Source organism: Seriola dumerili, unplaced genomic scaffold (assembly GCF_002260705.1).
Source record: "Seriola dumerili isolate Sdu_G_001 unplaced genomic scaffold, Sdu_1.0 BDQW01001815.1, whole genome shotgun sequence".
In the NCBI taxonomy this organism is placed as follows: Eukaryota; Metazoa; Chordata; class Actinopteri; order Carangiformes; family Carangidae; genus Seriola; species Seriola dumerili.
In genome coordinates, this window is record NW_019176070.1 from 74,382 (window position 1) to 99,278 (window position 24,897).

General features: G+C 38.9%; 3 protein-coding genes across 3 annotated transcripts; 1 reads left to right on the plus strand and 2 right to left on the minus strand.

Moving 5' to 3' along the window:
• Positions 1-60: 60 nt before the first annotated feature.
• On the minus strand, positions 61-8,503 carry ak3 (adenylate kinase 3). The gene is made up of 5 exons (XM_022768678.1): positions 7,703-8,503; positions 5,823-5,942; positions 5,452-5,624; positions 2,254-2,372; positions 61-1,447 (listed from the first exon to the last, which is right to left on the minus strand). Exons 1-5 carry the CDS (start codon positions 7,848-7,850, stop codon positions 1,336-1,338), a joined length of 672 nt encoding a protein of 223 aa, XP_022624399.1. The 5' UTR covers positions 7,851-8,503; the 3' UTR covers positions 61-1,335.
• A 337-nt stretch (positions 8,504-8,840) lies between these two features.
• On the plus strand, positions 8,841-18,987 carry rcl1 (RNA terminal phosphate cyclase like 1). The gene is made up of 9 exons (XM_022768674.1): positions 8,841-9,045; positions 9,507-9,578; positions 10,041-10,216; positions 11,043-11,117; positions 11,220-11,344; positions 12,036-12,161; positions 12,279-12,435; positions 17,482-17,585; positions 18,815-18,987. The coding sequence occupies exons 1-9, from the start codon at positions 8,916-8,918 to the stop codon at positions 18,966-18,968; spliced, it is 1,119 nt and encodes a 372-aa protein (XP_022624395.1). The 5' UTR covers positions 8,841-8,915; the 3' UTR covers positions 18,969-18,987.
• A 106-nt stretch (positions 18,988-19,093) lies between these two features.
• On the minus strand, positions 19,094-24,302 carry LOC111238944 (annexin A3-like). The gene is made up of 14 exons (XM_022768677.1): positions 24,208-24,302; positions 23,742-23,782; positions 23,579-23,626; positions 23,286-23,373; positions 23,035-23,129; positions 22,820-22,933; positions 22,542-22,632; positions 22,322-22,401; positions 21,755-21,811; positions 21,200-21,293; positions 20,420-20,515; positions 20,209-20,267; positions 19,707-19,829; positions 19,094-19,556 (listed from the first exon to the last, which is right to left on the minus strand). The coding sequence occupies exons 2-14, from the start codon at positions 23,751-23,753 to the stop codon at positions 19,497-19,499; spliced, it is 1,017 nt and encodes a 338-aa protein (XP_022624398.1). The 5' UTR covers positions 23,754-23,782; positions 24,208-24,302; the 3' UTR covers positions 19,094-19,496.
• Positions 24,303-24,897: the final 595 nt, after the last annotated feature.

The window sequence follows — 24,897 nt, forward strand, 5'->3', positions numbered from 1 at the left end:
ATGACTGGGAAACTATACAGTTATGTTATTCTGGTGTACAATTATACACTAAATACAGTAACTAGTCTCAGAAGTTTATTGTGATCCATAATAAATACTCACGACATAGTTGTAAGTTGTCTATGAAGAGGAGATGTGCTTTTACACATTGTATTCAAGTGTCTAGAAATACACACTGTACAATTCAGGAAACATTCACTGCATAAATCTGTACTACACTGCGAGGCAGACTAGCATTTCTGTGGCTTTTAACATGGTGAAACATTCTTAAGACCAAAGTGCAAATACACAACTGCAGATCAACCTTGAACGCTATTATACATTCTAACAAGACGACAGGCTTCCTTTGCTTTGAATGTTATTATAGTTTACAGTTAAGTTTTCACTTGTCAAGTCATAGTAAATGGCAAACATCAATACATGTTTATAGACTTGGTCAGAATGCCTGGTTAAAATGGAAAGCGGCGCATTCAAGAGGCAACACTGTTAAGACTTGAGGTGTTTGAAAGAAACTGTTAAACAATGATGGTTTAATTTGAAGTTAAAAAATATTCAATATAGCCTAATAAGTCAGTTCAAACATTATTCAATCAGTGGTCCATATTCATGAAAGTATTTACAAACCACATTCACTGAGCTATCTGGTACTTTTCCAAAAGCAGCGAGAGGCACTTGAGTGCAAAAGTGAAATTTGCTAAAGAACATGGCACATTTCCCTTTAGAGCAACTACCCACTGCATTACAAACAGTCCCGATAAGGCAGTTACAAATACCTTAGTCATGCCCACAATATTGTCAATTGCCATCAACTAAGAAAATAATTCATGATTGCAACTAGAAAACGTAAAGGTTAAAAATGTATACACTACTCCACTCCTCCTTAAGGTTGACTGCATTCACCAGACAGGACCAGCCAAAACAACTGTTCCTGTCGTACTGCAACATCTCATCATGAGGGATATTAATATTTGATTCAGTGATGCCTTGTGGCTCTTTAAAGGCACATCATAGAAGAGATACAATCTGTGTGATTTCTAACGACTAATGTTTGAAGGAATTTATGCACACGTCCTGAGAGTTTGCCAAAGTGATTTCAGCAACATTGTGGAAACAGTGCAACGGTAGTACAACATGCACTTCAAATGTGGGGTTTCTCCAACAGCATCTGTAGTTTTACTATTGATACCTGACGACAGGTTGAACCATCAGAGTAGTTTATCACACAGACAGCTATCCTCTTGTTTCACAGAAAGTGACACCTTGATTGGACGATGCGTACAGAGTGGGTTCTGCTGGTAAACTTAAAGACTTATTGCACCTTTCTCTTCAGGCTCTCTATGCAACTTTTTGATTGACAGAGGTGAGTCGTCTATGGAGGAAAGCCTCGACATGTGGCCAGATCTTGTTGGTTTCTGTCCCAGAGAAGGTCTCTAGCACACCTTTACTCCTGGAGAGACAAAGAGACACAAAAATCCTTCTTTTTTTTGCAGTCACTATTTCAACTATTATTCCAATATTACAACACAATTAGAAAAATATGTGATTGATCTTTTAATTAGCTCTAAATGCACATAGATCTAAAATAGGCTGAACTGTTTTTCACCCTTTAAATTGAACCCTCTATCTCTTTCTTCTAGTCTGGAGTTTTCTGTGCTTTAATCAAATGAACAGCTTCTCACACATTGTGGTAAAATTAAAATTAAGTGGGACACTAGCTAAGCACATCCCTGCAGTTTGAGGGAACACTATGATATGTTTTCCTGTCTAATTAACCCAGAAATAGAAATTATTATGCATGCATTTATAAACTGGGTCCACAGCCTCGTAAGTCTGCTAGTATTCCTGCTTTCTTTTGTGCTTTTTGCCTAGGTTTTGTTGTTTCTTGTAAAGCTTAAAGATTAAAAATACATGTTTAAAATATTTGTATTCACTTCATTTTTGTAACAAGGACAAAGGCACAGGTTGCACTTGTTACTTTGTCCTCCAGGAATGTGGTTCTTAAGTATTTCAGTCATGCAAGCAACTGTGAAGAATGTGCAGGGAGGACAGAGCCCAAGGTCAAGGTAGTTTAGTATTTGGTTGTAGACTTTTACACATATTAAAAAGGAGGACTAGACTTCAATGAGACATGCTGTAATGCGGTCAAACATCTGCCCAACTTGCCTCATTAATTTCTGTGATTAAGTGAGTCCTAGTGATGCACAGATATGCAAGCAGGTTAAGCTATATTTTGATTTATCTGTATTTTCCTACCTGTAGTACTCTAAAACAGGCTCTGTCTGGGTTTCATAGGACTTCAGTCTCCGTGTCACTGTCTCTGGTGTGTCATCATCCCTCTGGGCCAGTGGTTCTCCTGTCACATCATCCAAACCCTGGAGAAAACACATGAACCAGTGTGGTTACACCTGCACACCATACTCTAATAGTACTTTTTAAATGCATGCTATTTTTTGCAATGAATGATTTTGTACATTTTTTTTTGTAACTGCTGAATAATAAACAATAAATGTTTACCAGAGGAAAGGGGAGGAAACCTGCTGAGGGCAGAGTTGCTAAATGAATGCTTCAGGCATTAACTTCCAACAACCACTAGTGCACAACAATGAGCAGGATTTGTCCAGCACAAACCCAGACGCAGCACAGGGTCTGGAATGTAAACACTGCTCAAGAAACACAAAGTGGTGCCAGTTGACTGAGAGGGCAGACGAGGCTGGCAATAGTAAAGCTAAATAATGTTGAAAGATGTTTAATATATGATTACAGATTTTTTGCATTTCCACCCTGTGTGCAATGTAAGGACTGTGTTTCTGTTATAGGCTATAGGTTTACACATAAGCCAGCAGAGCAGCTGGTCATCTCTCTAATGATGGTCTCAAACTGAAGCAGTAGCAGGAGGTATGACTACAGAGGCTGACATTTTGACTTGACACAGTAGGAAAAGCAGGTATGTCACTAATAACATTAATGGTGCCTCTGGTCTTTTCAAGTATCTCAGGAAGCCATGGCAGTGTGACAGGGAGCCAGCATGAACAATACCAGGACCCTGAGACTGCAGCAGCTAAATACAATTCACCAATCATTCGTTTTATTACTTTTCCTACAGTGACATGTTCCATTATCTTCCATGAAAGGCTTAAATCTAACTTAACATGTAGCAAAGTGGATTTTCTCACTTCTATATCCTTTGACACCATTGGGGTTTAGTGGCACAGCCTGGAGAGTGCTTTATTTATTTCACTCTTTACAAGACATACTGTGTTTTGTTTTGTTTTTTGTTGCAGGGCACACAAAAAGTTTTCAGTGACCTGATGTCTCTGAGAACATTATTGAAAATGGACCACAGTGAAAACAGGACTGAAAGTCTAAGCTATGCGAGCAGCTCAGTGAGGCTGCACATATTAGCTTTTGAGCTGAGAGCTAATGCTAACATGCTGATATTTAGCAGGAAACATTTGCTATCATCATAATCCCAGTGTAGCGTGTTAGCATGCAGTACATTTGCTGAGTAGCATTGAACACAAGTTACAGCTGAAGCTGAATGTACTGTATTTGGTCATAAATCAAAGTATTGGACAAATCTCATAATGGCATTTGAGGAAAAGTCACTGGATCAGCATAGTAAGCAAGCTTCATGTCCAAATGTTTCTGTTTCTAAATATCTTGACACTATATCAAACCACACAAAGAGGAATGCGCACCCCAAGGTTCAAGGTAAGGATAATAATAATAATGGAGTAGAGGTGAATTTGCATGACCCTTAGTTCCAGTGGAGCATCATTTGAACACCACAAATATGTAAACCTTAGCACTCAGCTCCACCCCCTCAGAGCATCAGTCTACTTCTTGTATATTTCACCAGGAGATGTCACTATGAAACTTTCATAGACTGTATCCTCAGTTTACTCAAGAAAGTATGCACAGGCCCCAAAGATCACTTCTGTGTTGAATTGGCATGAGATAAGTGATTCACATGGAGCACAGTTCCTGAGGAATATTTGCAACACCTCATTGAATTCATGCCTCAAATAATTCAAGTTAATCTGAAAGCTGAACTCAGATCTCTGCATCTGGGTAGATGAACCTGATTAAAGTGTTTTACCTCATGAAGGGATGATTGAATGATTTTATTCCAGTTTTTATGTCTGTTTCTGTCACATTGCACGCTCTGAAACATGATGGTGAGGAATAGACTGAAGCCAATGTTTAACTATAAATGATTTGTTACTCCATCAGACTGTGAAGGAAATCTGGCAGGAAGGTGCTGCAATTCACCGCAACAGAAAAAACAAGCACACATGACTGTAGGCGTACGAGCTGTTAATCATCTAGAAAAATATGCTCAAAAAAGTTTGGAAGACTATACTTTGTCAAACTTGTTAGTGTAACAGTGCACAACTGAAATGAAATAGTAATATAATATCTTATTATGATTACTAATATAATCAGCATACTCATTATCCTCGCTATTATATATAATACTGATACACCAATTGATTGAACCAATCAAGGGAATAAGCCTACCATCCAACCAACCAACCAAAGCATGGCTACAAATCAACCAATCAGAATAACGCTACAAACCGCCACCGTGACCTTTGACTTTTAACCATCAAAATCAAATCAGTTTGTTCTTGAGTCCAGGTGAATGTTTGTACCAAGTTTGTAGAAATTCCCTCAAGGCCTTACTGAGACATCGCGTTCACAAGACCAAAACCATGTTTTGTGAGGTCACTGTAAAAACCTGTCAAGGTTGAGATGTGAGATGTTGACAACTATATGTAAATGGGCAAAAGATCAGAGAATAATATCAATGCCAGACACTGTTTTCTAAAGTATTTGCTTGCAATTCTCAAAGAGCTCTATCTGTAGCCATGGAAACAGATGCAATATGCACAAAAAGCTGCTGATGCTGATATAAATAAATAAATAAATAAAATGATCTGCTTGATGCACATCTTCACAAAACCTAAACAGTCAGGAACTTGGGTTACCATAGCAGTTGCATGCAATAATGCATATACAAGTGGATAATGTGAAAATGAAGAGGATTCTGAGATGATTTTTTTATTTTCTTATGTGTCCCTGTTAAATTGCAGCAGCCCCCATCCTGCCTCTTTCTTCCCACGTCTCTTTCTGTTTACTAGTGTATGATTGCATTGGACGAGAGCAAAGGTCCCCACTTGGATTTCCACAGCAATGAAGTGGCCTCTTGTTTTATCTTTTCTTGGTCTGTCACTGTTCGTTTCTCCTTTTCATTCACTCTCTCTTCCATTTTCCACTTTCCATTTTCCACTCCCAAAACCCCAAAACAATTCATTTCAAACAAACAGTATGATTTACTTCTTATGGAAAAAGTAAAGCCAATTGTTGGCCTAATAAAGTATTAGGATATTTATGTTTGATTTTATTCTAAGTGCAATGTCTTTACTGAGTAAGAGAGGATGTATTTACAGGAACTTTAGGTGGGTTGAAATCTATGTTGTAGACTCTGCCACTGGGAAGGTGAGTCCAGCGAGAAGTCAGCCTCTGTTTGATGGTCTGGAAAGGAACATTGAGGTTGATAACTGTATCCACACTGTAGGTGTCATCCAGAGCCTCTGCCTGGGAAACTGTACGAGGGAAACCTAGTAGTGAGAGAGAGAGACAGGGGAAAGACAAAAGACAAAATAAAACTCTGTGCCGGGATTTGAATTAAAAAGCAAAAGCTCAAATGACGTCTAAGAAAACTTTCAGCAGATGACTACAAACATCCCTCTGCTGAAATCTAAACTAGAGGAGGACATCCAAAATCATAATGCGACTGACTGGTGATACAAACTTACCATCGAGCAGCCAGCTGCTCTGGCCCAATGTTCTCAGGTCACTCAGGATGAGACGGGACATGACGTCATCGGGTACCAGCTGACCCTGATCAATACAGGACTTCATCAACAGGCCGAGCTCTGACACACACAGAAACACAGAGATGGGTGCTGTTGCATGCTGATCATACTAATTACAAAATAAAAGGATAATTTTCTCAACTAAATTTTTCGAATCTTGATATTTCTAAACTCAATTTTGAATCACAATATGAAAGACTGGCTGTATTTTTTGCATAATTTAGCTGCTTCAACAGTCTTTTCATTTCATGTCTTAGTGCAGTTTTGCCATGTGGATCTGAATATCTAACTCAGTGTAATGATATTGTAACTATAATCAAGCTGCACAAGCACACAGAGGAATATGTGTATAGAGTGACACAGTGTGGGACATTTTTTCTTTATTGCAAATGGAAATTTTAAAGGGATAATCTGGGTTTAGGAGGTTAAGGCACAAGATTTTTTTCCTGTCACTTCCACTGTAATTGGTCAGAGTTCAGCTGAAGAAAGGAATTTCCTGACAAGCCTTCCAGAAATGAGCTGACTGTGCTTAAATACTACTCTGATGTCACTATGAAATAGAGCAATGGCTAAAACTTGATTGGGAAACCATGGGCTGCATACAGGAAATACATGTCATACGATTGTTTTACATAGAGAGGACCTCTTGGTGTTATTCTGTGTTGCTCCAACAAATACAGACAAATAAGTTTCTGTTTCTTTTGTATTGAATACGTGACACATATAAAGACTGCACACCAGTGTGTTTTGGGTGTGCACACTGAACCCTGGACAAAGTGTTCAGAAAGTACAGTTGCTGAACGGCAACCAGTTAAGCAAGGTAAGTACTGGTAAAGAACCAACTTAGGAGGATTTGTCTACCTGTAAATGTATCAGTCAATTTAATACATTGTGATAGAGTTCATCTGCAGTGCTCTCACCCAAAAAGGGCTTTACAGATGTTCAGTAGGAGTGTGAGAGTGAGGCAGTCTCAGGAAGTGGAAGGTCACCGGTTCAGATTGAAAATTCGAGCAGGAAAAGCCAATAAGAAGAACTGCTTTGACTGCCAGCTGCTCCAGTGGAGCCGCTCAGCTGCCAACAATACAAGGATTTAGTTAAACTGAGCCTCTCGACAATGCCTGCACATACACAGTATGAAATTATAACACGAAGAGGAAAAAAACTGGTTAAAGCTCGGCTGTACAGCAGCAGCCTTTGCAGGAGTCTCCAAACCTCACTTCAGCCCCAAATTACTGCTGTGAGATTGTCCAGTCTTGTAGTTACTGTGTCATCCAGCTGTGATAGCACAAACCTTCATCTATAGCCAAGGAACAAAGGTGCACAGTCTTTCTTATCTTTACACCTCTCTTTTATCATCAAGGTGATATTGAGAAGTAGCGGGCCTCCAGTGTTTCCACTATAAACATAAAACAACATGCTCTATGACCCTACAAACCATTTTGACCTTGACTAAGGAGAGCACAGCTTCTTTTATATCCTGTCTCTGTGATAAAGATAAGAAACAAAACTGTAGGAGTGGTGCTCTTATCACAGTGGTCCAGAAAACAAACTTGCAGTTATTTTTCACATTATAACACTAATTGTGTAGTGTAGTAGTCTCTTTTTGTAGGCCACAACTTTCTTGTGTTTTGATCACAATAATAAGTTTTTGAAGTTATTTCTAACAATGCAGATGCTCCAGGAAGAAAAAGAGTAGGGATAACTTATCTCAAGTGTCTCTTTTGAAGCCTTACTTAAGGACTAAAACATGCTGACCTGTGTAGATTTTATTCAAGATTATACTTATAGTATTTGTTTGTGGTAGGACATCTCTATCTTACCGGTTTTAGCGTTGATGTTGGCTCTCAAAATGTCCCCACTAGAAAGGTGAGTCAGTCCAAAACTTTTGGTTATGCGTGCAGACACTGTTCCTTTCCCCGACCCCGGAGGTCCCATGATGACAGCACGAAATATCCTTTGAAGAACCATCTTTAGACGATCATTTACTAAAACAGATATTTCTAGCAGTAGAAAAACTGTATCCTGCCCATGAAACAATCCGCTCTGGATGCTCAGCCAAGACTGGATCGGAGCAGGTTTTCTTTCTTTCCCAAAGAAATGCGCAACGTAACCAAGAGTGGGCGCGTCTTTTCCAGGCAGTCTAAACTCCTACTGGACCCTGACTTTTATTTCCCCCAGCCCCGCAGAAAACAGAAGGAAGAGGAGGAGAAGGAGGAGGAGGAAGAAGATGAGAACTGTTCGCCAGTTCAGTGGCGGCGGGGGCAGATGAAGATGCAGTTCCCTGACGACGCACACCGAGCGAAATTAGTCCCTTTCTGCAGCGTGTTGACAAACTTCCTCGCATATTCCGCTGTTAACGGTTTAGTGGAGATGTATTTATTGTATAACACGGTTATGCAATTGGTCCTCGGGCGGAAAAGGCTTGTTGGCAAGGTAGCGGTGATTAATCCCTTCCGAACCTCGATCCTTTCAGCAGACAGACGTGCAGATTGGCAGGCAGGTTGAAATGAACAGCCCATCTGCTTCCTAATATTCGGTTTCTAAAATATTATAGAGGTGTTGGTCGTTTTAAAGGAATTAAACAATGTTTACAGACATTACCGGGCTTTATTAGGGCTTTAATACTTTTGAGAACATCTGAAACTTTTTGATTGGATCTAATTATTAGGTTGACTTATAAAAAGATCCGTCAATAATTTTGAGTTTAGTTTAAGGTATTTTACTTTGTTTAACGCCTACAATCCCTATTAAAGAAATATAAAAGTGATAATCCGTATAAATATCGGTAGTTTCCCTTTTGTTTACATTTTGATCACATTTTGTGCCTTTAAGACGCAACGTTTTCATTCAACCACTCCCACTTTGTGTTAATGAATGGTAATCTGGTTCCATCTAGTGGCCAACTTCAACAATGCACCCTTTTAAAAAAATATTTATGACCCTCTTGCTCTGCCGTATCCTCGCATCTCACCAACGTCTTCCTGGACAAACACACGTGGATTTCCACTGACGACAGTCAGAAACAACAATAACATGGCAAGTCAGGGACTCGCCTACGACGGCTGCAATTTCTTCAGACAGCGGCTAGTTTTCTCCACACTTAGCGGGAAGCGGGTTAAAATCAAGAACATAAGGTCTAAAGATAACGACCCGGGGCTCCGCGGTGAGTTGCAGCTTCACTTTGCATGTGGCGTCGCAGTTAGCTCGGCGGCTAACCAGCTAGCTGTTACGCAGTTGGGAGTGTGGTTAATCACTGGGCGTCGGACGTGAGGAATCGATAGAGTATTGGTGTAAATGTGAGATAAATGTTATCTCACGTTACTGTACTAAGTTGTGTGGTTGCTCTACATTTCAAGAGCACCGAAGAGCTCTGTTTTACATTATTTGACTCACTTATCTTGGAATATGTGAGTGAGGATTATCAGAAGTTACCATTGTAAATTCAAGAATTTTCCTTCCACTTGCTCGACTCCATATGTTTTGGTACAGTTTAAAAAAAAAAATACAAAAATGCATTATTTTTGCCTTAACCTAGGTGCAGACTTAAAAAGTTATGGCAGACTTTGATTTAGTTTAAATTAAAAAGTCTTCTTTTCTGTTTTCTGTCCTATTTGTCTTCTCCAGATTTTGAGGCCAGCTTCATCAGACTGTTAGACAAAGTGACCAATGGCTCCAGAATAGAGATCAACCAAACTGGTGAGTGTATAGCTGCAGTGGTAGCTTTGTCGCAGACTATGCGATTTATCTAATTACTGTTTACTGTCAAAGGGTAATTATGTTCTTTATCATAGTGCAGCAACAACAGACAGATAGTTTGAATGTGAATAATGGGATTTTTTAAATTGTTTTCCACGTTATTTTTTCCATTTATAATATTATATGATGTGTCATTCTGCTTCTTTCTGCATGTTGCTTCAGCTATAGTGATGTCCATGGCTATAACTGAAACCATCCGATTTTATGTAAAGGAATCTCAGTTCACGTGTTAACTAATTGGAAAATTTACAGATATATAATTTTCTGTGGAAGCGCTCTCTATCATTGTGGTAATAGCGATTATGTTATAATAGGACTATAAATCTCAGTGTTGTAGGGAGAAAACTGCTAATAGTAAATCTGTAGATTCACTCACTGTCCTCCTGTTTCTGTCCATTCAAGGTACTGTGTTATTCTACCAGCCTGGCTTGTTGTATGGAGGTACTGTGGAACATGACTGTAACCCGCAGCGCTCGATTGGTTACTATCTGGAAGCCCTGCTCATGCTGGCTCCATTTATGAAGAACTCTCTGAAGGCCACTCTGAGGGGAGTCACCAATGACTCAGTTGACCCGACTGTGAGGATGCACACTCATCCCTCTGATCACCTTTTAACCAATACACTGTTTCTTACCTCTGTCTTTCTGGTTTAAATCTGACTCTACTAGCTCATGATCATACTGGGTGGAGCTGAAACATGCTTCTGCATGCTATGTAAACTATGTTGTGGTTAAGTGCACAACTCCCAAATCAAAATGGACACTGCCCTCTAGTGCACACATCATTACGTGCAATTATATGCCAGTTAAGGTCAACAGTGTTGCTGAGAAGAGCTGGTGTCTGTGCAGTTTGCATCTTTGAAGTCATGTCACACAGCAGGTCAGGGTCATAGTCATGTTTTTCTAACAATCCAGTAGTTGGTATATTGACTTGGAAAATTGCTAAAACATCCACAACTTCTGGTTCACATTATACATTTGCAAAAGCAGATTGTTTTCCTTGTTGTGACCCACTCGAAGCCCACTACCTCTGAATGTCCCGTTTTTATCTTCAGATACTTTTCCGCTGTCTTTGTATACATGTTTCATCTTTATAGCAATCCAGTCTCAGACTCAACATCATCCATTTTTTGCTCTTTCCTATGAGCTGTATTGTTTCAAAGTTGATAACAAACCAGGGAGGCAATAAGAAATATGAACTGCAGACACTAGAGTGGTATTGTCATGGAAACACCGAGCAGCATCTATGCTTGTTGCTGTGATGAGAAATGGTCTTTTATCAACCAATCACTTTTTTTTTATTATTATTTATTTTTTACATAATACTTTTGTTTTTTTGCAAAGTAGTTATGATTTTCAAATTTTTGCATGTTTTAAGGGTTTAAACGCTGTTTCTCTCCTGCAGGTCGACCTGCTGAAGTCCACAGCCCTTCCTCTGATGAAGAAGTTTGGCATTGATGGAGAGGGCTTTGATCTTAAGGTGAGGCAATTTCAAATATCTTGTATTGCTGTTACTTTAAAGAAAGTTAGTTAGTTAGTTGATTTTTCTTGGTCTTACTCTTCTCTGCTGCTGCTCCCTCAGGTGGTGAAGAGGGGGATGGCACCGGGTGGGGGAGGAGAGGTTGTTTTCACATGTCCTGTCCGCAGGACAATCAGGCCAGTCCAGCTGACTGACCCGGGAAAGATCAAGAGGATCAGAGGAGTGGCGTATCCTTCCCAGGCTCACATAATGGCTGTTTTTCATCTGTACACAATATTAAAGTAATACAAATAGTTATTAAAAAATAACCTTTTTCACAGCTCAGTCCACAATTATTTTCTTTTTCAATGAATGTACTTATTATTTTCTTGATTAATCATTTGTTTATAAAACACATTATGTTCCAAAAGCCTAACTTGACAACTACAAATGTCCTGTTTTGTCCAACCATCAGTCCAAAGGCCAGAGATAATTAGTTTACACTTTATAATACAAAGAAAAGAAGCAAATACTCACATCGGAGAAGCTTGAACAAGACTTTTTTTTTGGCATTTTGCCTAAGAATTACTTAAACAATGAATTGATAATCAAATTAGTTGAATAAGTTTCTGTTGACAGATTGAATCAGTTCTGGCATCTTATCTCATCATAAATATCAGAAATGTTGCCTGGAATTTGGTAGCACACAATATTGTGAGTGAGTTGAGGTGGTTACTGCTTACAGGATGAGTGTAAGGCCCAGGGGACTTTCCTGGATTTGTATTAGATGCCAGGGAATTGTTTTTCTAGTTTGTGCCCTTTACAGAGGAGGAACTCATTTTTTCATCAATGAATATTGGTGAAAGTACACAGCAAGATGACAGTTTGTTTAACACTCACAAACTCTCACTGTTGCAAGCCTTGACAGTCTAAACCCAGGTATTCGGTGCGAGTTTCTCCTCAGATGGCCAACAGGATAGTGGAGTCTGCCAGAGCCGTCCTCAACCAGTTCCTTCCAGACATCTACATCTACACTGACCACATGAAAGGAGCCAACTCGGGCAAGTGAGTAAAACTGTGCATTTATAAGCTGGTAAGTTTCGGCTATTTTGTGTGTTTCTGTATGTCATGCAACACATATTCATAAAAAGACTCTTAATAAATAATTTCGGTTAACCACAGGTCTCCAGGTTTTGGTCTGACCTTGGTGGCTGAGACGCTGAATGGTTCCTTCATTAGTGCTGAGATGTCGTCCACGCCGCAGGGGCAGGGAGACCCTGTACTGCCAGAGGACCTCGGTAGGAACTGTGCCAAGCTACTTTTGGAGGAAGTACATCGGGTAAGCGCAGCAAAGACCACATTTACAGCACATTAACACACGTGTCCGTGTTGTGTTTTTTGAGGTTGATCATCAAAGAGAAGATAAGATCAGATTGCCTTAGGCCTTCTTTGGATGTTTGTTTAAGTCTGTTATTTGACGTACTGTAACCCTCTTTGATTCTACAGGTTTAGCTAGGCTGCTGTTAAAAGTGTAGTCAAGATCTTGTGCACTGTGAACAGATGTTGACATTCATAATCAGAAATGTGTATGAAACCATAGTTTTCATCATTTGCCCAAACAGGCCGTGTGTTCATAAACATCCCGGCTCTGTTTTCATCGAACAAGGAAAGGTGTGCTTTTGATTTGCAGCGTGAAGTCTTTTTTTTTTTTTTTTTTTTTTTTTTTTTTTTTATATTGAAAAGAAGCCTACTGTGAAAATGTGCTTTGTGTTTTAGAAAGGCAGTAGACAAAATTAAACCAGTGTGGCTTTGCGAACAAAAGGCTTTGCTACATCATTGTCCACAGAGTTTTTGGTTTCAGTTGCTCTAATACTGCAGGCAACTGAAGCCTCTTTCATCAACTGAGCTACAAAGCAACAGCTTCTCATCCAACACGTCTGATACTGGTTTACAGAATAGATCCACATGCACACGATTCTCACAATGTATTATTAAATATTTTCAGAGGGATTTTTTTTTCTTAGTCAATTTCATGCTCAAGCCAAATTCTCCAGCAAGTATGACAGTGAAACTTTATATGTAACCTCTTGTACTGCATTGATTTTCCACAGTGAAGAATGCAGTGTTATGATATGATGCTAAAGTTTAACTTCCTCAAAAATCCACTTTGTTTTTTTGTTTGGTTACTGTGCTGGAAAATCTGCATTATCACTGTAAGTTGATATCAGGACTTAGTTACCTTGCACGCAGCAGCTGGAGGATCGGTTTGCAGGTCACTGTCGGATTCAAAATTCTTGGGGAATACCTGACATAAACAGACAAGACACATTACAAACCCAGCATGCAACAATGACTTTCACTGCCCTTGTTTACCAGCGTTCTTGGGTAATGACCATCAATCCAAGTCTGGAATTCAAGTGAGAAACTGTTTGTGGTCAGACCCACAATGTAGAAAGCAACTACAGGGTATTTCCATTCTAAATCAGTCAATTTTTTAGCTCCATTAAGATGGATGCTGTAGCCTGCTTGAGGAAGCGGTCACATAAGTGTGTCTGTGTATTGGAAAAGTGTGTATAGGCATTTTCTGCGCTATTAAGTCTGAAAGGACAGAGTTTAACCTATATTGTTTTATGTGGAGAAACTGAAGATAACAATGAAGTGTATAAAATAGAGCATGGTTACTCTTCTCATCTTTGCTGACTGTCCACAGCATATGGACCAAAGCGCTTCAATTTCTCATCCCCATGTAATATGATTTAACATGCGTATATATATAATTTTAAGTCGGTAAAATTGAAAAAAAAGAAAGAAACCTCTGCAGCTGAAGAGACCAGTTTTAGCAACAGGGCTACATTTCATCAGTTCCTGTTTTTCTTCCACACAGTTACCACGGGTTCGTTAATATGTTACTTTGGTTGGTGGCTCTCTACCTTTTCCCTTTTTTAACTTTCTTGAAACATCCAAGTCAACAAAACTAGCAAAGAATGCCCACTTACTTACTTATTGTATTAATTCTACACCATTGAATTAATTGTAATAAATATGCTGTGTGAGTCTACTCTGAAGTCATAGATAGACCTCCCAGAGGTCAAATGTCAGTGACTGTTTTATTACAGCAGTATTTTAATTGATTAGGTGACATGTCAGCTGAATAGTGTTTGCTCAGCTACAGAAAAAAAAACTCTCACAAAGGCACATTTTATGTATCAGTATCTTTCTACTCATGTAGTGTGTCCCCAACTGTGACTTACAATAGTAGCTGTAAGACAAAGGGACATGGTTGTTACTATAAACATATACACGCACAAAGAATCTGCCATAGTCACACAGGAAAAAGAGCCCACTTCATCAGAATATATACAATTAGATCCAGTGACTCTGTGACTTCAGTTTGGCTCCACATGGCTCTGCCTCACACCCCTCTCTCATAGGAGCCATGTGAGTCCAGTTAGCTGGTCAGGGTAGTGCTGATTAACTCTGAAAGAGGAATATTGTTGGATGCATCTTCTTAACTCCAAGCGACAGAGTGGGGAGCTGATGTTTCTGTGTAGCAGACTTCGAGGATGGTGGATTAATAATCCGTCAATTTTAAACATTTTTGTCCCTTTTTTCATAAAGCCACAGCTGCTGGCAGAACAGGTAGATTCACCGTGTTGGAACAGCTTTTGAATAACTGCTGATTTTAACACCTAACTGCAGTAGGAGGGCAGGGTGAGTGCTACAGCTGAGAAGAGGAGAGAAAGGACAACACCGGAGTAAAATGGATGTGACTCTCCTGCTGGGATTGTTAATTTAAAAAAAAAAAACTGAGAAAGGAAAAGAAATCTGCCGGATTTGCATTAAAGGGCATGGGCGCTCTGTGTGTGTGCGCGTCTTGTTTGTTTTATGGTTAATCAGTACAGTCTGCTTGTAGTAAACCAAAGCTACACGATGGACATTTTGTTTTTGGCAGCAACATCAACACTGGGCAGGAGCTGATGTAAGTGGTGCTCTTAAAATTTAGTTTATTTATACTAAATTGATTAATTTTTATGAAATTTAAAAATATCCCTGAACGCTGTGTGGGCTTGTGTTGACAGTGAGAGTTTACATGTCAGTGTCTGTTTTTGTGATTACATTCAGTTTGACAGCTACAAGTTCAAAAAAAAAAAAAAAATCACAGTAGTGGTTACACAATGAGGCTGAAGACATTGAATATTCAAGGCAACGGTCCAGTCATTGTTCACCCAGGTATTGATTATAGTTTGATTATTATTTCCTATTTTTTTAATCGACGAATTGTCATTTGGGGTTCTCGCTAAATTCAGAACATCTCAGGTTGTTGTTGAAGGGTTCTGAATTGGCCTGAAATCAGTTCTCAGGAAAGAAGCGTGGCCTTGACTGACCGCATTGTTCACGGTTAAGCTAACAAATGCAAAACATGTTGTTATCCACTCAATGTTGTGTTTTACCTGTTTAGGTCGAATCAGTCTGTAAATTTGACACGATATTGCGTCACAGTAGAACTCGCTTGACTGTGTCTGCGCCCACGTTTTCTTTATTTGACTGTTGGGAAAGGGGGGTGTGATTTACTTGAAGGATTTAAGGGACTTTTCCATAAGGCCTCGTGGCTGGTTAGTGGCCGCTTGCCTCTTGGGGCATCTTAACTGTGTGATGTTTCCTTTAGAAGGCACAGCCTGAAACCAGCTGTCGGAAATGGTGTTGAGGCATTATTTTTTTATAGTTTGAAATGCATAATATGTTCTGGAAAAGCTGAAGTAGTTTAAACTTGTGTAGTCCAGATCAGCAACACAACAAGGTAAGGTGCTCGGGCACAACACTTTCTCAGTAGCCAAACTTATCTGCTCTCCAAGTTGCGGACAATGTTCGAGGGAATTTACTGAAGTTGGGTTAAACCTCACTTTAAAGTTTAATCCAAGTTTCTTCCTTTTAAAGAGCACTGTCGAGTTTTTACTGGAGGCAAACAGCATGCTTTGTTTGGTAAAATGTCTTGTGTGAATTGTTACAAATATGAATAACTGACTCTAGGCAGACTGTTGGAAGCTTACTGTGAAAACATTTGTAACATAAAAGTAATAACCATTAAGAAGATAAAAACTTCTGTTAGAATATGGAAAATGAATTAGTCATAGTTATTCTTCAGACTTTTTTAATGGAGTAAAATTTTAGAAATAGGTTGTGATGAAGTTGCCATTCTCCATAAGGGCGCATAATTAAAGTCATGAAGTATTTGAATTCATTTTGACCAAGTCTAATAAATCTCAACCACCTGTGGAAGGAATGTAGTTAACAAAATCTCCTCCTCATCAACAATAAAAACAATGTCACCACATTTTTGCCATGTGGTCGCAGTGATATGATTATGTAATTGAATCATATTCCTGCTGACAAGCTGTCACGATGCCAAAATACTGGATGACTGGGCCACATGCTTATTTAGTTAGAATGGAGACACAGTAGGATACAAGACAGTGATCCTGTGTAGCTGCAGTCAAGCTGTTACACATTTGTATATCAGGTTAGTGCAGGACATGAAATGGTAAATGTCTTGCTGACAGTGGACAGCCATTTTAAAGTTCTTTCATTTTATAAAATGCTCTTGGGTGTGTCCAGTTTTGCATAGGCCTCTTCATACGGGCTGGGGAGTAGCACATAACTGTTATCGAGTAATCACGATGGCATGTGATCACTTGGATACAGAGAGTGGAGCCTCTGTCCTCTAAATATCTCATATGTGAAGGAAAAGAGGGGTAAATTGGGTAAAGGGCTATGATCAGAGGTCAGGTCAGAGGGGACAGGAAAATGCAGCACTCTATGGGGGGAAAAAAAGGAGAGGAATGTTTTCGGTAACTGCTGCTAGGATATATGAAGAACTGTGTTTGTAGAAAGTGTCATGTGAGTAGAAACGAAGAAATGTCACAGTAGCAACTTATAGCCGAAACCATCCACTGTCATTAAGAAAAGCTGATGAAATAAAAATGGTGTACTTTAGATTAAAATGCACAGGTGAATTCAAAAATGAAAAATAAAGGTAAAATCTTCCAGCCCAATTTTTAAGAATTGAAAACGTATTCGCTTCAAGATGTCTGTTTTGAAGCATTGAACATAAGTCTTTCTTTAACTTGGATCCAAATAGTTTTTAGTTCTGTGTTTGTGTAAAAGACACTGTCAGCCTAAATCTTCTGAAAAAAATCTAACCCACAAATGACCTCATGGATTCCCACTATGTTTTTCACATGTAGATAGCTATCAGTGTTGGACCTGAGATAATCAGTCCCTCTGTCAAGGGGTTGCCGAGTTCTTTCTAAACATCTCCACCTCTATGACGTATTTCTCTGTTGTTTTTGTTGCTGAAACTCATCCCCCTCCTCTTTCCCTGTTTTAGGGCGGCTGCGTGGATTCATCCAATCAGAGCTTGGCGTTGCTCTTGATGACTCTTGGCCAACAGGATGTGTCGAAGGTTCTGCTCGGACCCCTCTCCCCATATACGTAAGCTATTTTCCCCATGAACTTTACAAACAGACCCATGGTCTATTCATAAGTTAATATACACTGTCTCCAAATGTAGAACACACTGGACCTTACATTTAGTTATTCTTCTACTAGTGCTTACTTGGCAAGAGACAATAATCCAAAGTTCTTGACCCACTGTTGGGCACAAAATACTGAACAAATAAACAACATGATTTTCACTGGAAAAATACAAGGACTTTTTAAGAGAACTAATTTTCACTTAAATCTGATTTCCCAGAGTAAACAAGCTTTTGTCATAGACACATCTCAAAAAGTTAAGAGAAAATGCAAATGAGCTGCTGATTATGTGCCAGAATTATTCTAATTAAATAGAATTTTTTTTCTCAAATGATGAATAACAAGCCCAAGTTAAATTCAGTCAGCTTTTGATCTCTATTTTTTATCCTTTTCAAATTTTCTCACATACTTTTGAACACTTGCATTATCACAGTGCTTTGCCAGCTGTTCATTCACACGGTCATTTACATGGTCAGTGTCTGTTGACTCAGAGGTGCTAGTAAATAAATCGTTTCAAATGTCAAAGGGTAAAGGAGACAAATAAAAACAGATGAACTCAAAGCTGATTTTCAGACATCGCTCGTCACCATAAACGAGGAGAGAACTATGAACTGTCCATTTTCAGTTATCATGGTACCGGTGCTGTGTCCCTCTCAAGTACAGTACTATGATAACTGAAGATTGGCAGTGCCATCACAATACATTCTTCCCTTTACTCAGGTAATGCTAATGACCCGTTACCTCATTGATGTGCATCTATTGTTTGTTTGTTTTGTTTTTTGAAAGAACTATAAAATTCAGTTTAAATGTATGCATTTTTTTGTCTCTGTAAATTGTCTTTTCCATATAAGTGTTTGACATCGTAGCTTTAAGAATTTAATGTAATGTGCATTAGAGGCAAAACATGGGACTCATGACCTTTTACCTTTACTGAAGCAAACAGCATGACGCAGACCCAGAGCATTGTTCTAGGAAGTCAGTTTGTATTATTTATTGACATTTGGAATATATTTTATCCAACAGAGGGTGAACGCCTCTCCTTTGGGATTATAAAGTGTAAAATCGTGGATATGTCGTAAGCAATAAAGCATAAAAATTAAACTGAAGTTTCATCCCCCATTTCTCTTACTAACTTTCTCCTGTCCTTCCTCTCCCTCCTCTACCCATCTGTCTCGCTGTCTCTCCAGGATCGAGTTCCTAAGACACATTAGAGATTTCTTCCAGATCATGTTCAAGATCGAGGTCCAGAAGCCTTTAGAAGACGAAAGGAAAGGGGGAGACAAGGTCCTGATGACCTGTGTAGGAGTCGGTTACAGCAACATAAACAAAGGTCTAAAATAAAAAAGTATTTTTATATAAATGGCATGGTGTTGTCTCGTATCTCTTTGCTCACTCACATCCAATAGTAGAACATGGCATTCTTATGTGTTTTTAAATGTTAAAGTTATGACATTGGTTATCTGTGTGTATGTTGCCAACTTTAAAGCTTTTTGTGTTACAATATACCACAAGATAATACTGAAGTTAGACGTTAGCAGTTATATCAGTCACATGGAATATAAACAACTTCATATGCATGAATTTCAGCTACTGTTGAAGTGTTGGTGTTTGAATCATCCAGTCTACACGGCACGGTAGTGAAAACATTAACATCTAGTTGCACATTATTGGAATTCCACATTAAAAAGCATTTTGAAATGGTTAGTTCCAGTCATCGTCCCGGCTAAGCTCAGGCAAATGTATCGGTATGAATCTAATGAAAAGGTAAGTGACTGGTCATCATTATCATTAGATGCAGCTCTTCACGTCTACTTTTTGATAAAGCTGCAATTTACACCATATGTTTCACATCACAAGAAATGGGAGGAGTTAGTCGTCTTGGCCACAGAGATGTTTCAGGGTGTTGCCATAACTGCCCGAAACTTCAGACTGCAGAAACAAAAACAGGAAATCGTGTTTATGGTTTAAGGACATGTAAACATAATTCTTGGCCAATGTCTAAAACAAGACACTGATATTTCACCACTGCTGAATATTTATATTCATATGTTGAGATTTTCTTTGGGTGTATGTACTGACCTCTAACTGGGAGTAGAGGGAACATCCAAACAGCTTCTTGTACTCGGCTCTTATGTCCAACAAATCAATCTCTGAGCGGCTGACAAGTATCCTGGTCAGAGAGGACTCTGTGGTCCCTAAACCCTGGACAAAGCAGCACAATGAATTTTGGGATCAAACAGTTGTAAATAGGTTCGTGCTAGATCAAATGAAGAAGCAGTATCTACTTTCTCAGTAATGACTTCTATTATTTGTTCACTTCAAATGTAATATCCTGTAGTATGAAATAACGGCTGCCTCTGTGTCTGCATAGCTTTACATTTCTGTTATCTGCTGCTTTAGCACCTGTTGACACATTTCAACCAATGTTGCACATTTTGACAAAGCAGCAGCAATACAACAGTGGCTTAACATTCCTTTCCACACCACTAGTGAGCAATGCAATTGTCTACTGTGGATAAAAAGGGCACACACAGCCACCAAACAATATGTGGATTTCGATGGGACATTTTGCACAGCTTACCTTCATGCTCTTGAAAAGCCTCTCGGCGAAGTATGCAGGAACGCTCTTCACACATTTAACTAGACAGAAAAATAAGTTAACAGACGAAAAACATTTTTTATGATAACTTCTGTGCAGTGATTTACTTATCTCACGTGAGAATAGAGATACAACACAATAAAAATGGACCAGTGTTCAACGGTATAGTGAGAAATAGGCACATTTTTCTCACCGACAGCCACCAGTAGCTTCTCCATGTTTCCAGACATCTCGCTCTCAATGCTCTCCTGCAGAGTCTTCTTGCTAATATTCTTGTACTCAACCAGAGCTGCCAAAATATAACAGAGATTTGAATACAACTTTTTTTTTTTCCTGTTTAACAGATTTCTCTTATGATTTTTTTTCACCACAGTGGCTGCTCTAGAAATACCAGTGAAAAAGTAGTGGATGTAGAAATAGCAATGTTGGTCTGTTGGTTAGTCCATCACGTTGGTCAAGACTGAAATATCTCAACAACTGTTGGATGAATTGACATGACGTTTTTTTTTTTTACAGATATTCATGGGTCCCAGAGGGTGAATCATAATCACTCCTAACTTTGCCTCTAGTGCCACCATGAGGTGAACATTTTTGAATTTTTGACTTGGTGAAATGTCTTGAAAACTGTCCATGGTGCCCTGGGGATGAATCCTAATGAATAACTAATACTTTTCATCTAGCATCTAGATTTATTTGTAACTAATGACATTTCCCTTCACCTCAGCTTTGTGTTTTGTGCTAACTAGCGAAGTTTAACATTAAAACATGCTAAACTAAGATGGTTAAGATGGTAGGCATAGCTGCTTGCATTAGCATTGTCATTGAGAGCATGTTAGCATAATGACATTAGCATTCAATGGACCATTGTTCCAAAGTACAGCCACAAAGAGTACACAAGCATGGTTGTAGACTCTTAATTTTGTTTTTTATTAGATTTGCATCTATTAAGAAAATATGTAACGGGTGCACTCACTCTGTCGAAGCTGGGGAATACTCCTGTGGCACAGGATGTCAATAAACTTGTCCTCATCAGTACCCCACTTCTTCTCCCCTGCTTCATACAGCGCCTGGGTAGAATGAAAATGAGTGTGAGAATATATAGCTTTACACTTTAAATCCAATTGTTCTGTCAGTGGAAAGTTCAGAGAAACTGCATGACGTCATTCAAAGGATTTTAGCATGGGAACAGTGAGCAGGTTCAGACTGGCATCACATAAGCAAGTAAGGTGTGTTAACTGATGTGAGCGGTGCCTTCGAGCCCATTGAATATGAGGTCAAGCTAAAAATATCAAACTAGCAAGTGAAGAAGTGTCTGACACAGTTGACTAAACTCTACAGTGGTTTTAATGCCACTGCTCTGATTTCTTTGCATCCATACAACCTCATTCAAACTACCACATGCTCACTACATTAGCTTGCTACATTACATGGGCTTCGTGGCTGCAGTGAGCAACATTGAAAAACACAGAAAGAGATGAGAAAACAAGGGTTGGTTACATGATGAATGATTTAAATGTAGCGAACGTACCTTAGCATCTGCTTTAGCTTTGGCAGTATCCACATTGGTGCTCTCGTCTCTCTTTCCCTGTGAGGATGAAGAAGAAAATAGAATAAATTCAATTAATTTGTCCTTTGCTCAGAAATCCATTTAAGTGGTGAGCCTTTTTGAATTTAATTTTTAATATCCTTGTCACAATTCAACATCTAAGTAAATATTGTTTTTCACGTCATAGCAGAGCTTCCCAAAGATTTACAGATCTTGTAGAAAACAATTAAAGCCTCTTACTGAAGACTGATTGTATTATTGTGTCAACTGCGTTTTGTCTTACATAATAAAATATGAGTTTTATCTGAAGTTCTAGATAAGAAATATGAAACTTATTTTTCATATGAGGCTTTTTGTTACGTAGATTCTTTATTTATGAAGAAAAAAGAAAATGTAGGTTAATTTTTTTTTTTCCATGACATTTTTTGAGACAGGATAGGAATGTAGCTGCTGTCTGGCTACAATAAATTTATAGCTTTGGGTCTGATTCTCATTTGCTGGAAATACCTTCTGATAGCACATCACTGCTTTAATTTTAATATACAGTACCTCAGCCAAGGTGAGCAGTGCTTTGCCATAATCTCCAGACACCTCTGACTGCAGATCATGAATCAGCGACCTTCCCGTTTCTTGAATGAAACAGCACAAAATTAAGTTTTTCAAAATAATCAGCCACATAGCATCATGAACTTCTGCCAGCGGTTTCGCAATAATTTGAGTTACTATGTGATCTGTCCAATTACAAAAACATTGGGTAGACGATACAAACCTGCCAGGTATGTTTCAGATATGGTGTTTATCTGTCTGTTGGATCTCGAGGCAAAGATTTCTGTCAGCGTACTCTCTGTGGTCCCTGCGCCCTGTATGTAATGCACACAAAATGTGATATACGCAAGCAAATGATGACAAAAATATTAATGATAATAGAGTTCTTAGAGTATAAATGCAGATATAGTAAAATTTCACAAATCCAAAAAAATCTCAAGCAAATTAAGTCTGTTTAGATAAATTACATCATGCAGCACTGAGCTGGACACACAATCTCACCTTGATGGCTTTGATGACTTCATGACAGTCATAGACAGCAGGAGGTGTTACCAAGGCTACTAACAAGTCTTCAAAGTCTCCATGGGTGTCACCCTCCAGGTCAGCTACTAATTTCTGATGGAGGAAGGTAATAACAACAACACATGTTGTACTCCAGCTCTCATTTTTTCTTTGTCCCACAATTAATATCTGAAAATAAATATGCAGTTATGTACCCTTCCTGTGCCCTTCTCATAGGCCTTGGCAATAAGCTGACGCTGAGCATTACTTCTTTGGGTCAACACTTCAATCAATGTTTTTTCTGTTGTACCTATAAAGAAGAGGACAACACAAAACAGGCTTACCACTCACACTGCACTTGGAAAGTTTTACAACCTTTCATAAAAGATGAAGTTTGTTCCACAAACTGACAATTGCTTTACATGTTTCTCTGATATAGGCTGATAATGGTTACTCATTAGCTTACCAAGGCCCTCCATGGCCTTCCTTAGTGCAGCCACATCTTCTTCCACTTTGAAGTTTGCCTTGTCCTTTATAGTTCCTCTTGCACTGGACTGATAAACACACAGCACATGCTCACATTGAAAAATGATCACCCAGTAACCATGCCGTTATGTATATCTTATATTCTGAGCTGTCCCATATGTCACTATCCATTCAAGCATTAGCAAACTGAATGATAATAGTCATAACCAACATTATCATCATCTCCATGAACAGGCCCTGCACATGAAAAAGGTAAGGGTATGTTGAACTTACAGTCACAGTCAATGAGGAGGGGGAGTCTAAGAGCAGGTCCAAGTCATCCTACAAAAGGAGTCAACAAACATGCTTACATTATTACCTGTAATTTTCTCTTATATTAGGGCTAACCTCTGATTTAAATCATATCATCACTCACAGATTGTCTACAACTACTTACCCAAACAGACATTGTTGTGTTTGTAGAGAAACAGTCTTAATCTAGGGAGAAGAAAAATCATATAGGATTAATATCTTCATATCACTGCGTAGTGATAGAATTTATTTCTTCACTTATGACTGATTGTCTTTGCTGTCTGCACATTTCTCTTCAACTTCATCCTCTGACCGTCAGTGCTATTGGTTTGAACCACCTCGAGTAACATAAACATATACGATGGATTATTCTTCTAAATGTCTGCGTGTAACTCCACAGTAACCACCCGGATTTGACTGTTAAAAGGTTGGGTCATCCAACGTAGTCTAGTGGACACTTGAACAGAGCTGAAGAAAAATCAAACCCATAACATTTTAATCTCGATCGCTGCAATGTGAAATACAGTTTTGCTGAACAACAAAGCGTTAAACGAAAAAAAAAAAATCAGGATAAAGTCAGAATATTGTTTTTTTTTCGTCTTTCGTCTTACCTATGTGAGAGGAGAGGTTTGATGTCAAGGGAGGAATTTCACAGTATGTCAAAATCGCCACACCTTTCAGAGAAGTTCAGAACGCAACGCCCATTACAAACGAGGAAGTTGAATCATGGAGACGTCTCATATAAACTCCTCCTCGTGTGTACACAGTAACAGTGCTGCCGTGTCACCGATCTTATGCAGATACTCACTGGGATTTATACTACGTCCTCTATGTAGTTTGACTGCTTTGTGCAACAATCTATCCACGCCACGACAGAGTAACATCATCTGCTGAACAGCGTTGCTTAAACAGACTTTTGACTTGAACACAGCATTGAAGCGTCCGCAGCAGCGATTAGGTTTCAGGAACAACCCATGCAAAGTAGTGGGTCTAATGTCAATGTTTGCTCTCAGGGCAGGGGCAGAAAGGTATGAGTCAGAGAGAGGAAGGAAATTAAGAAACAGGAAAAAATATTTGTTTTAAGTCGGACTTATCTCTTTATTTCATCACAGTATTTTCCTTTGGCAGAGCTAAACCAAGCCTTAGTTAACTTAAATATATTATAGATAGATACTTCATTCATCACCTAGGGGGAAATTCAGGTGTCCAGCAGCTCACTAGTAGTTGTAATAATAATAATAATAATAATAATAATAATAATAATAATAATAATAAAATTAGTCTAGTTCCTTTCCCTGAGA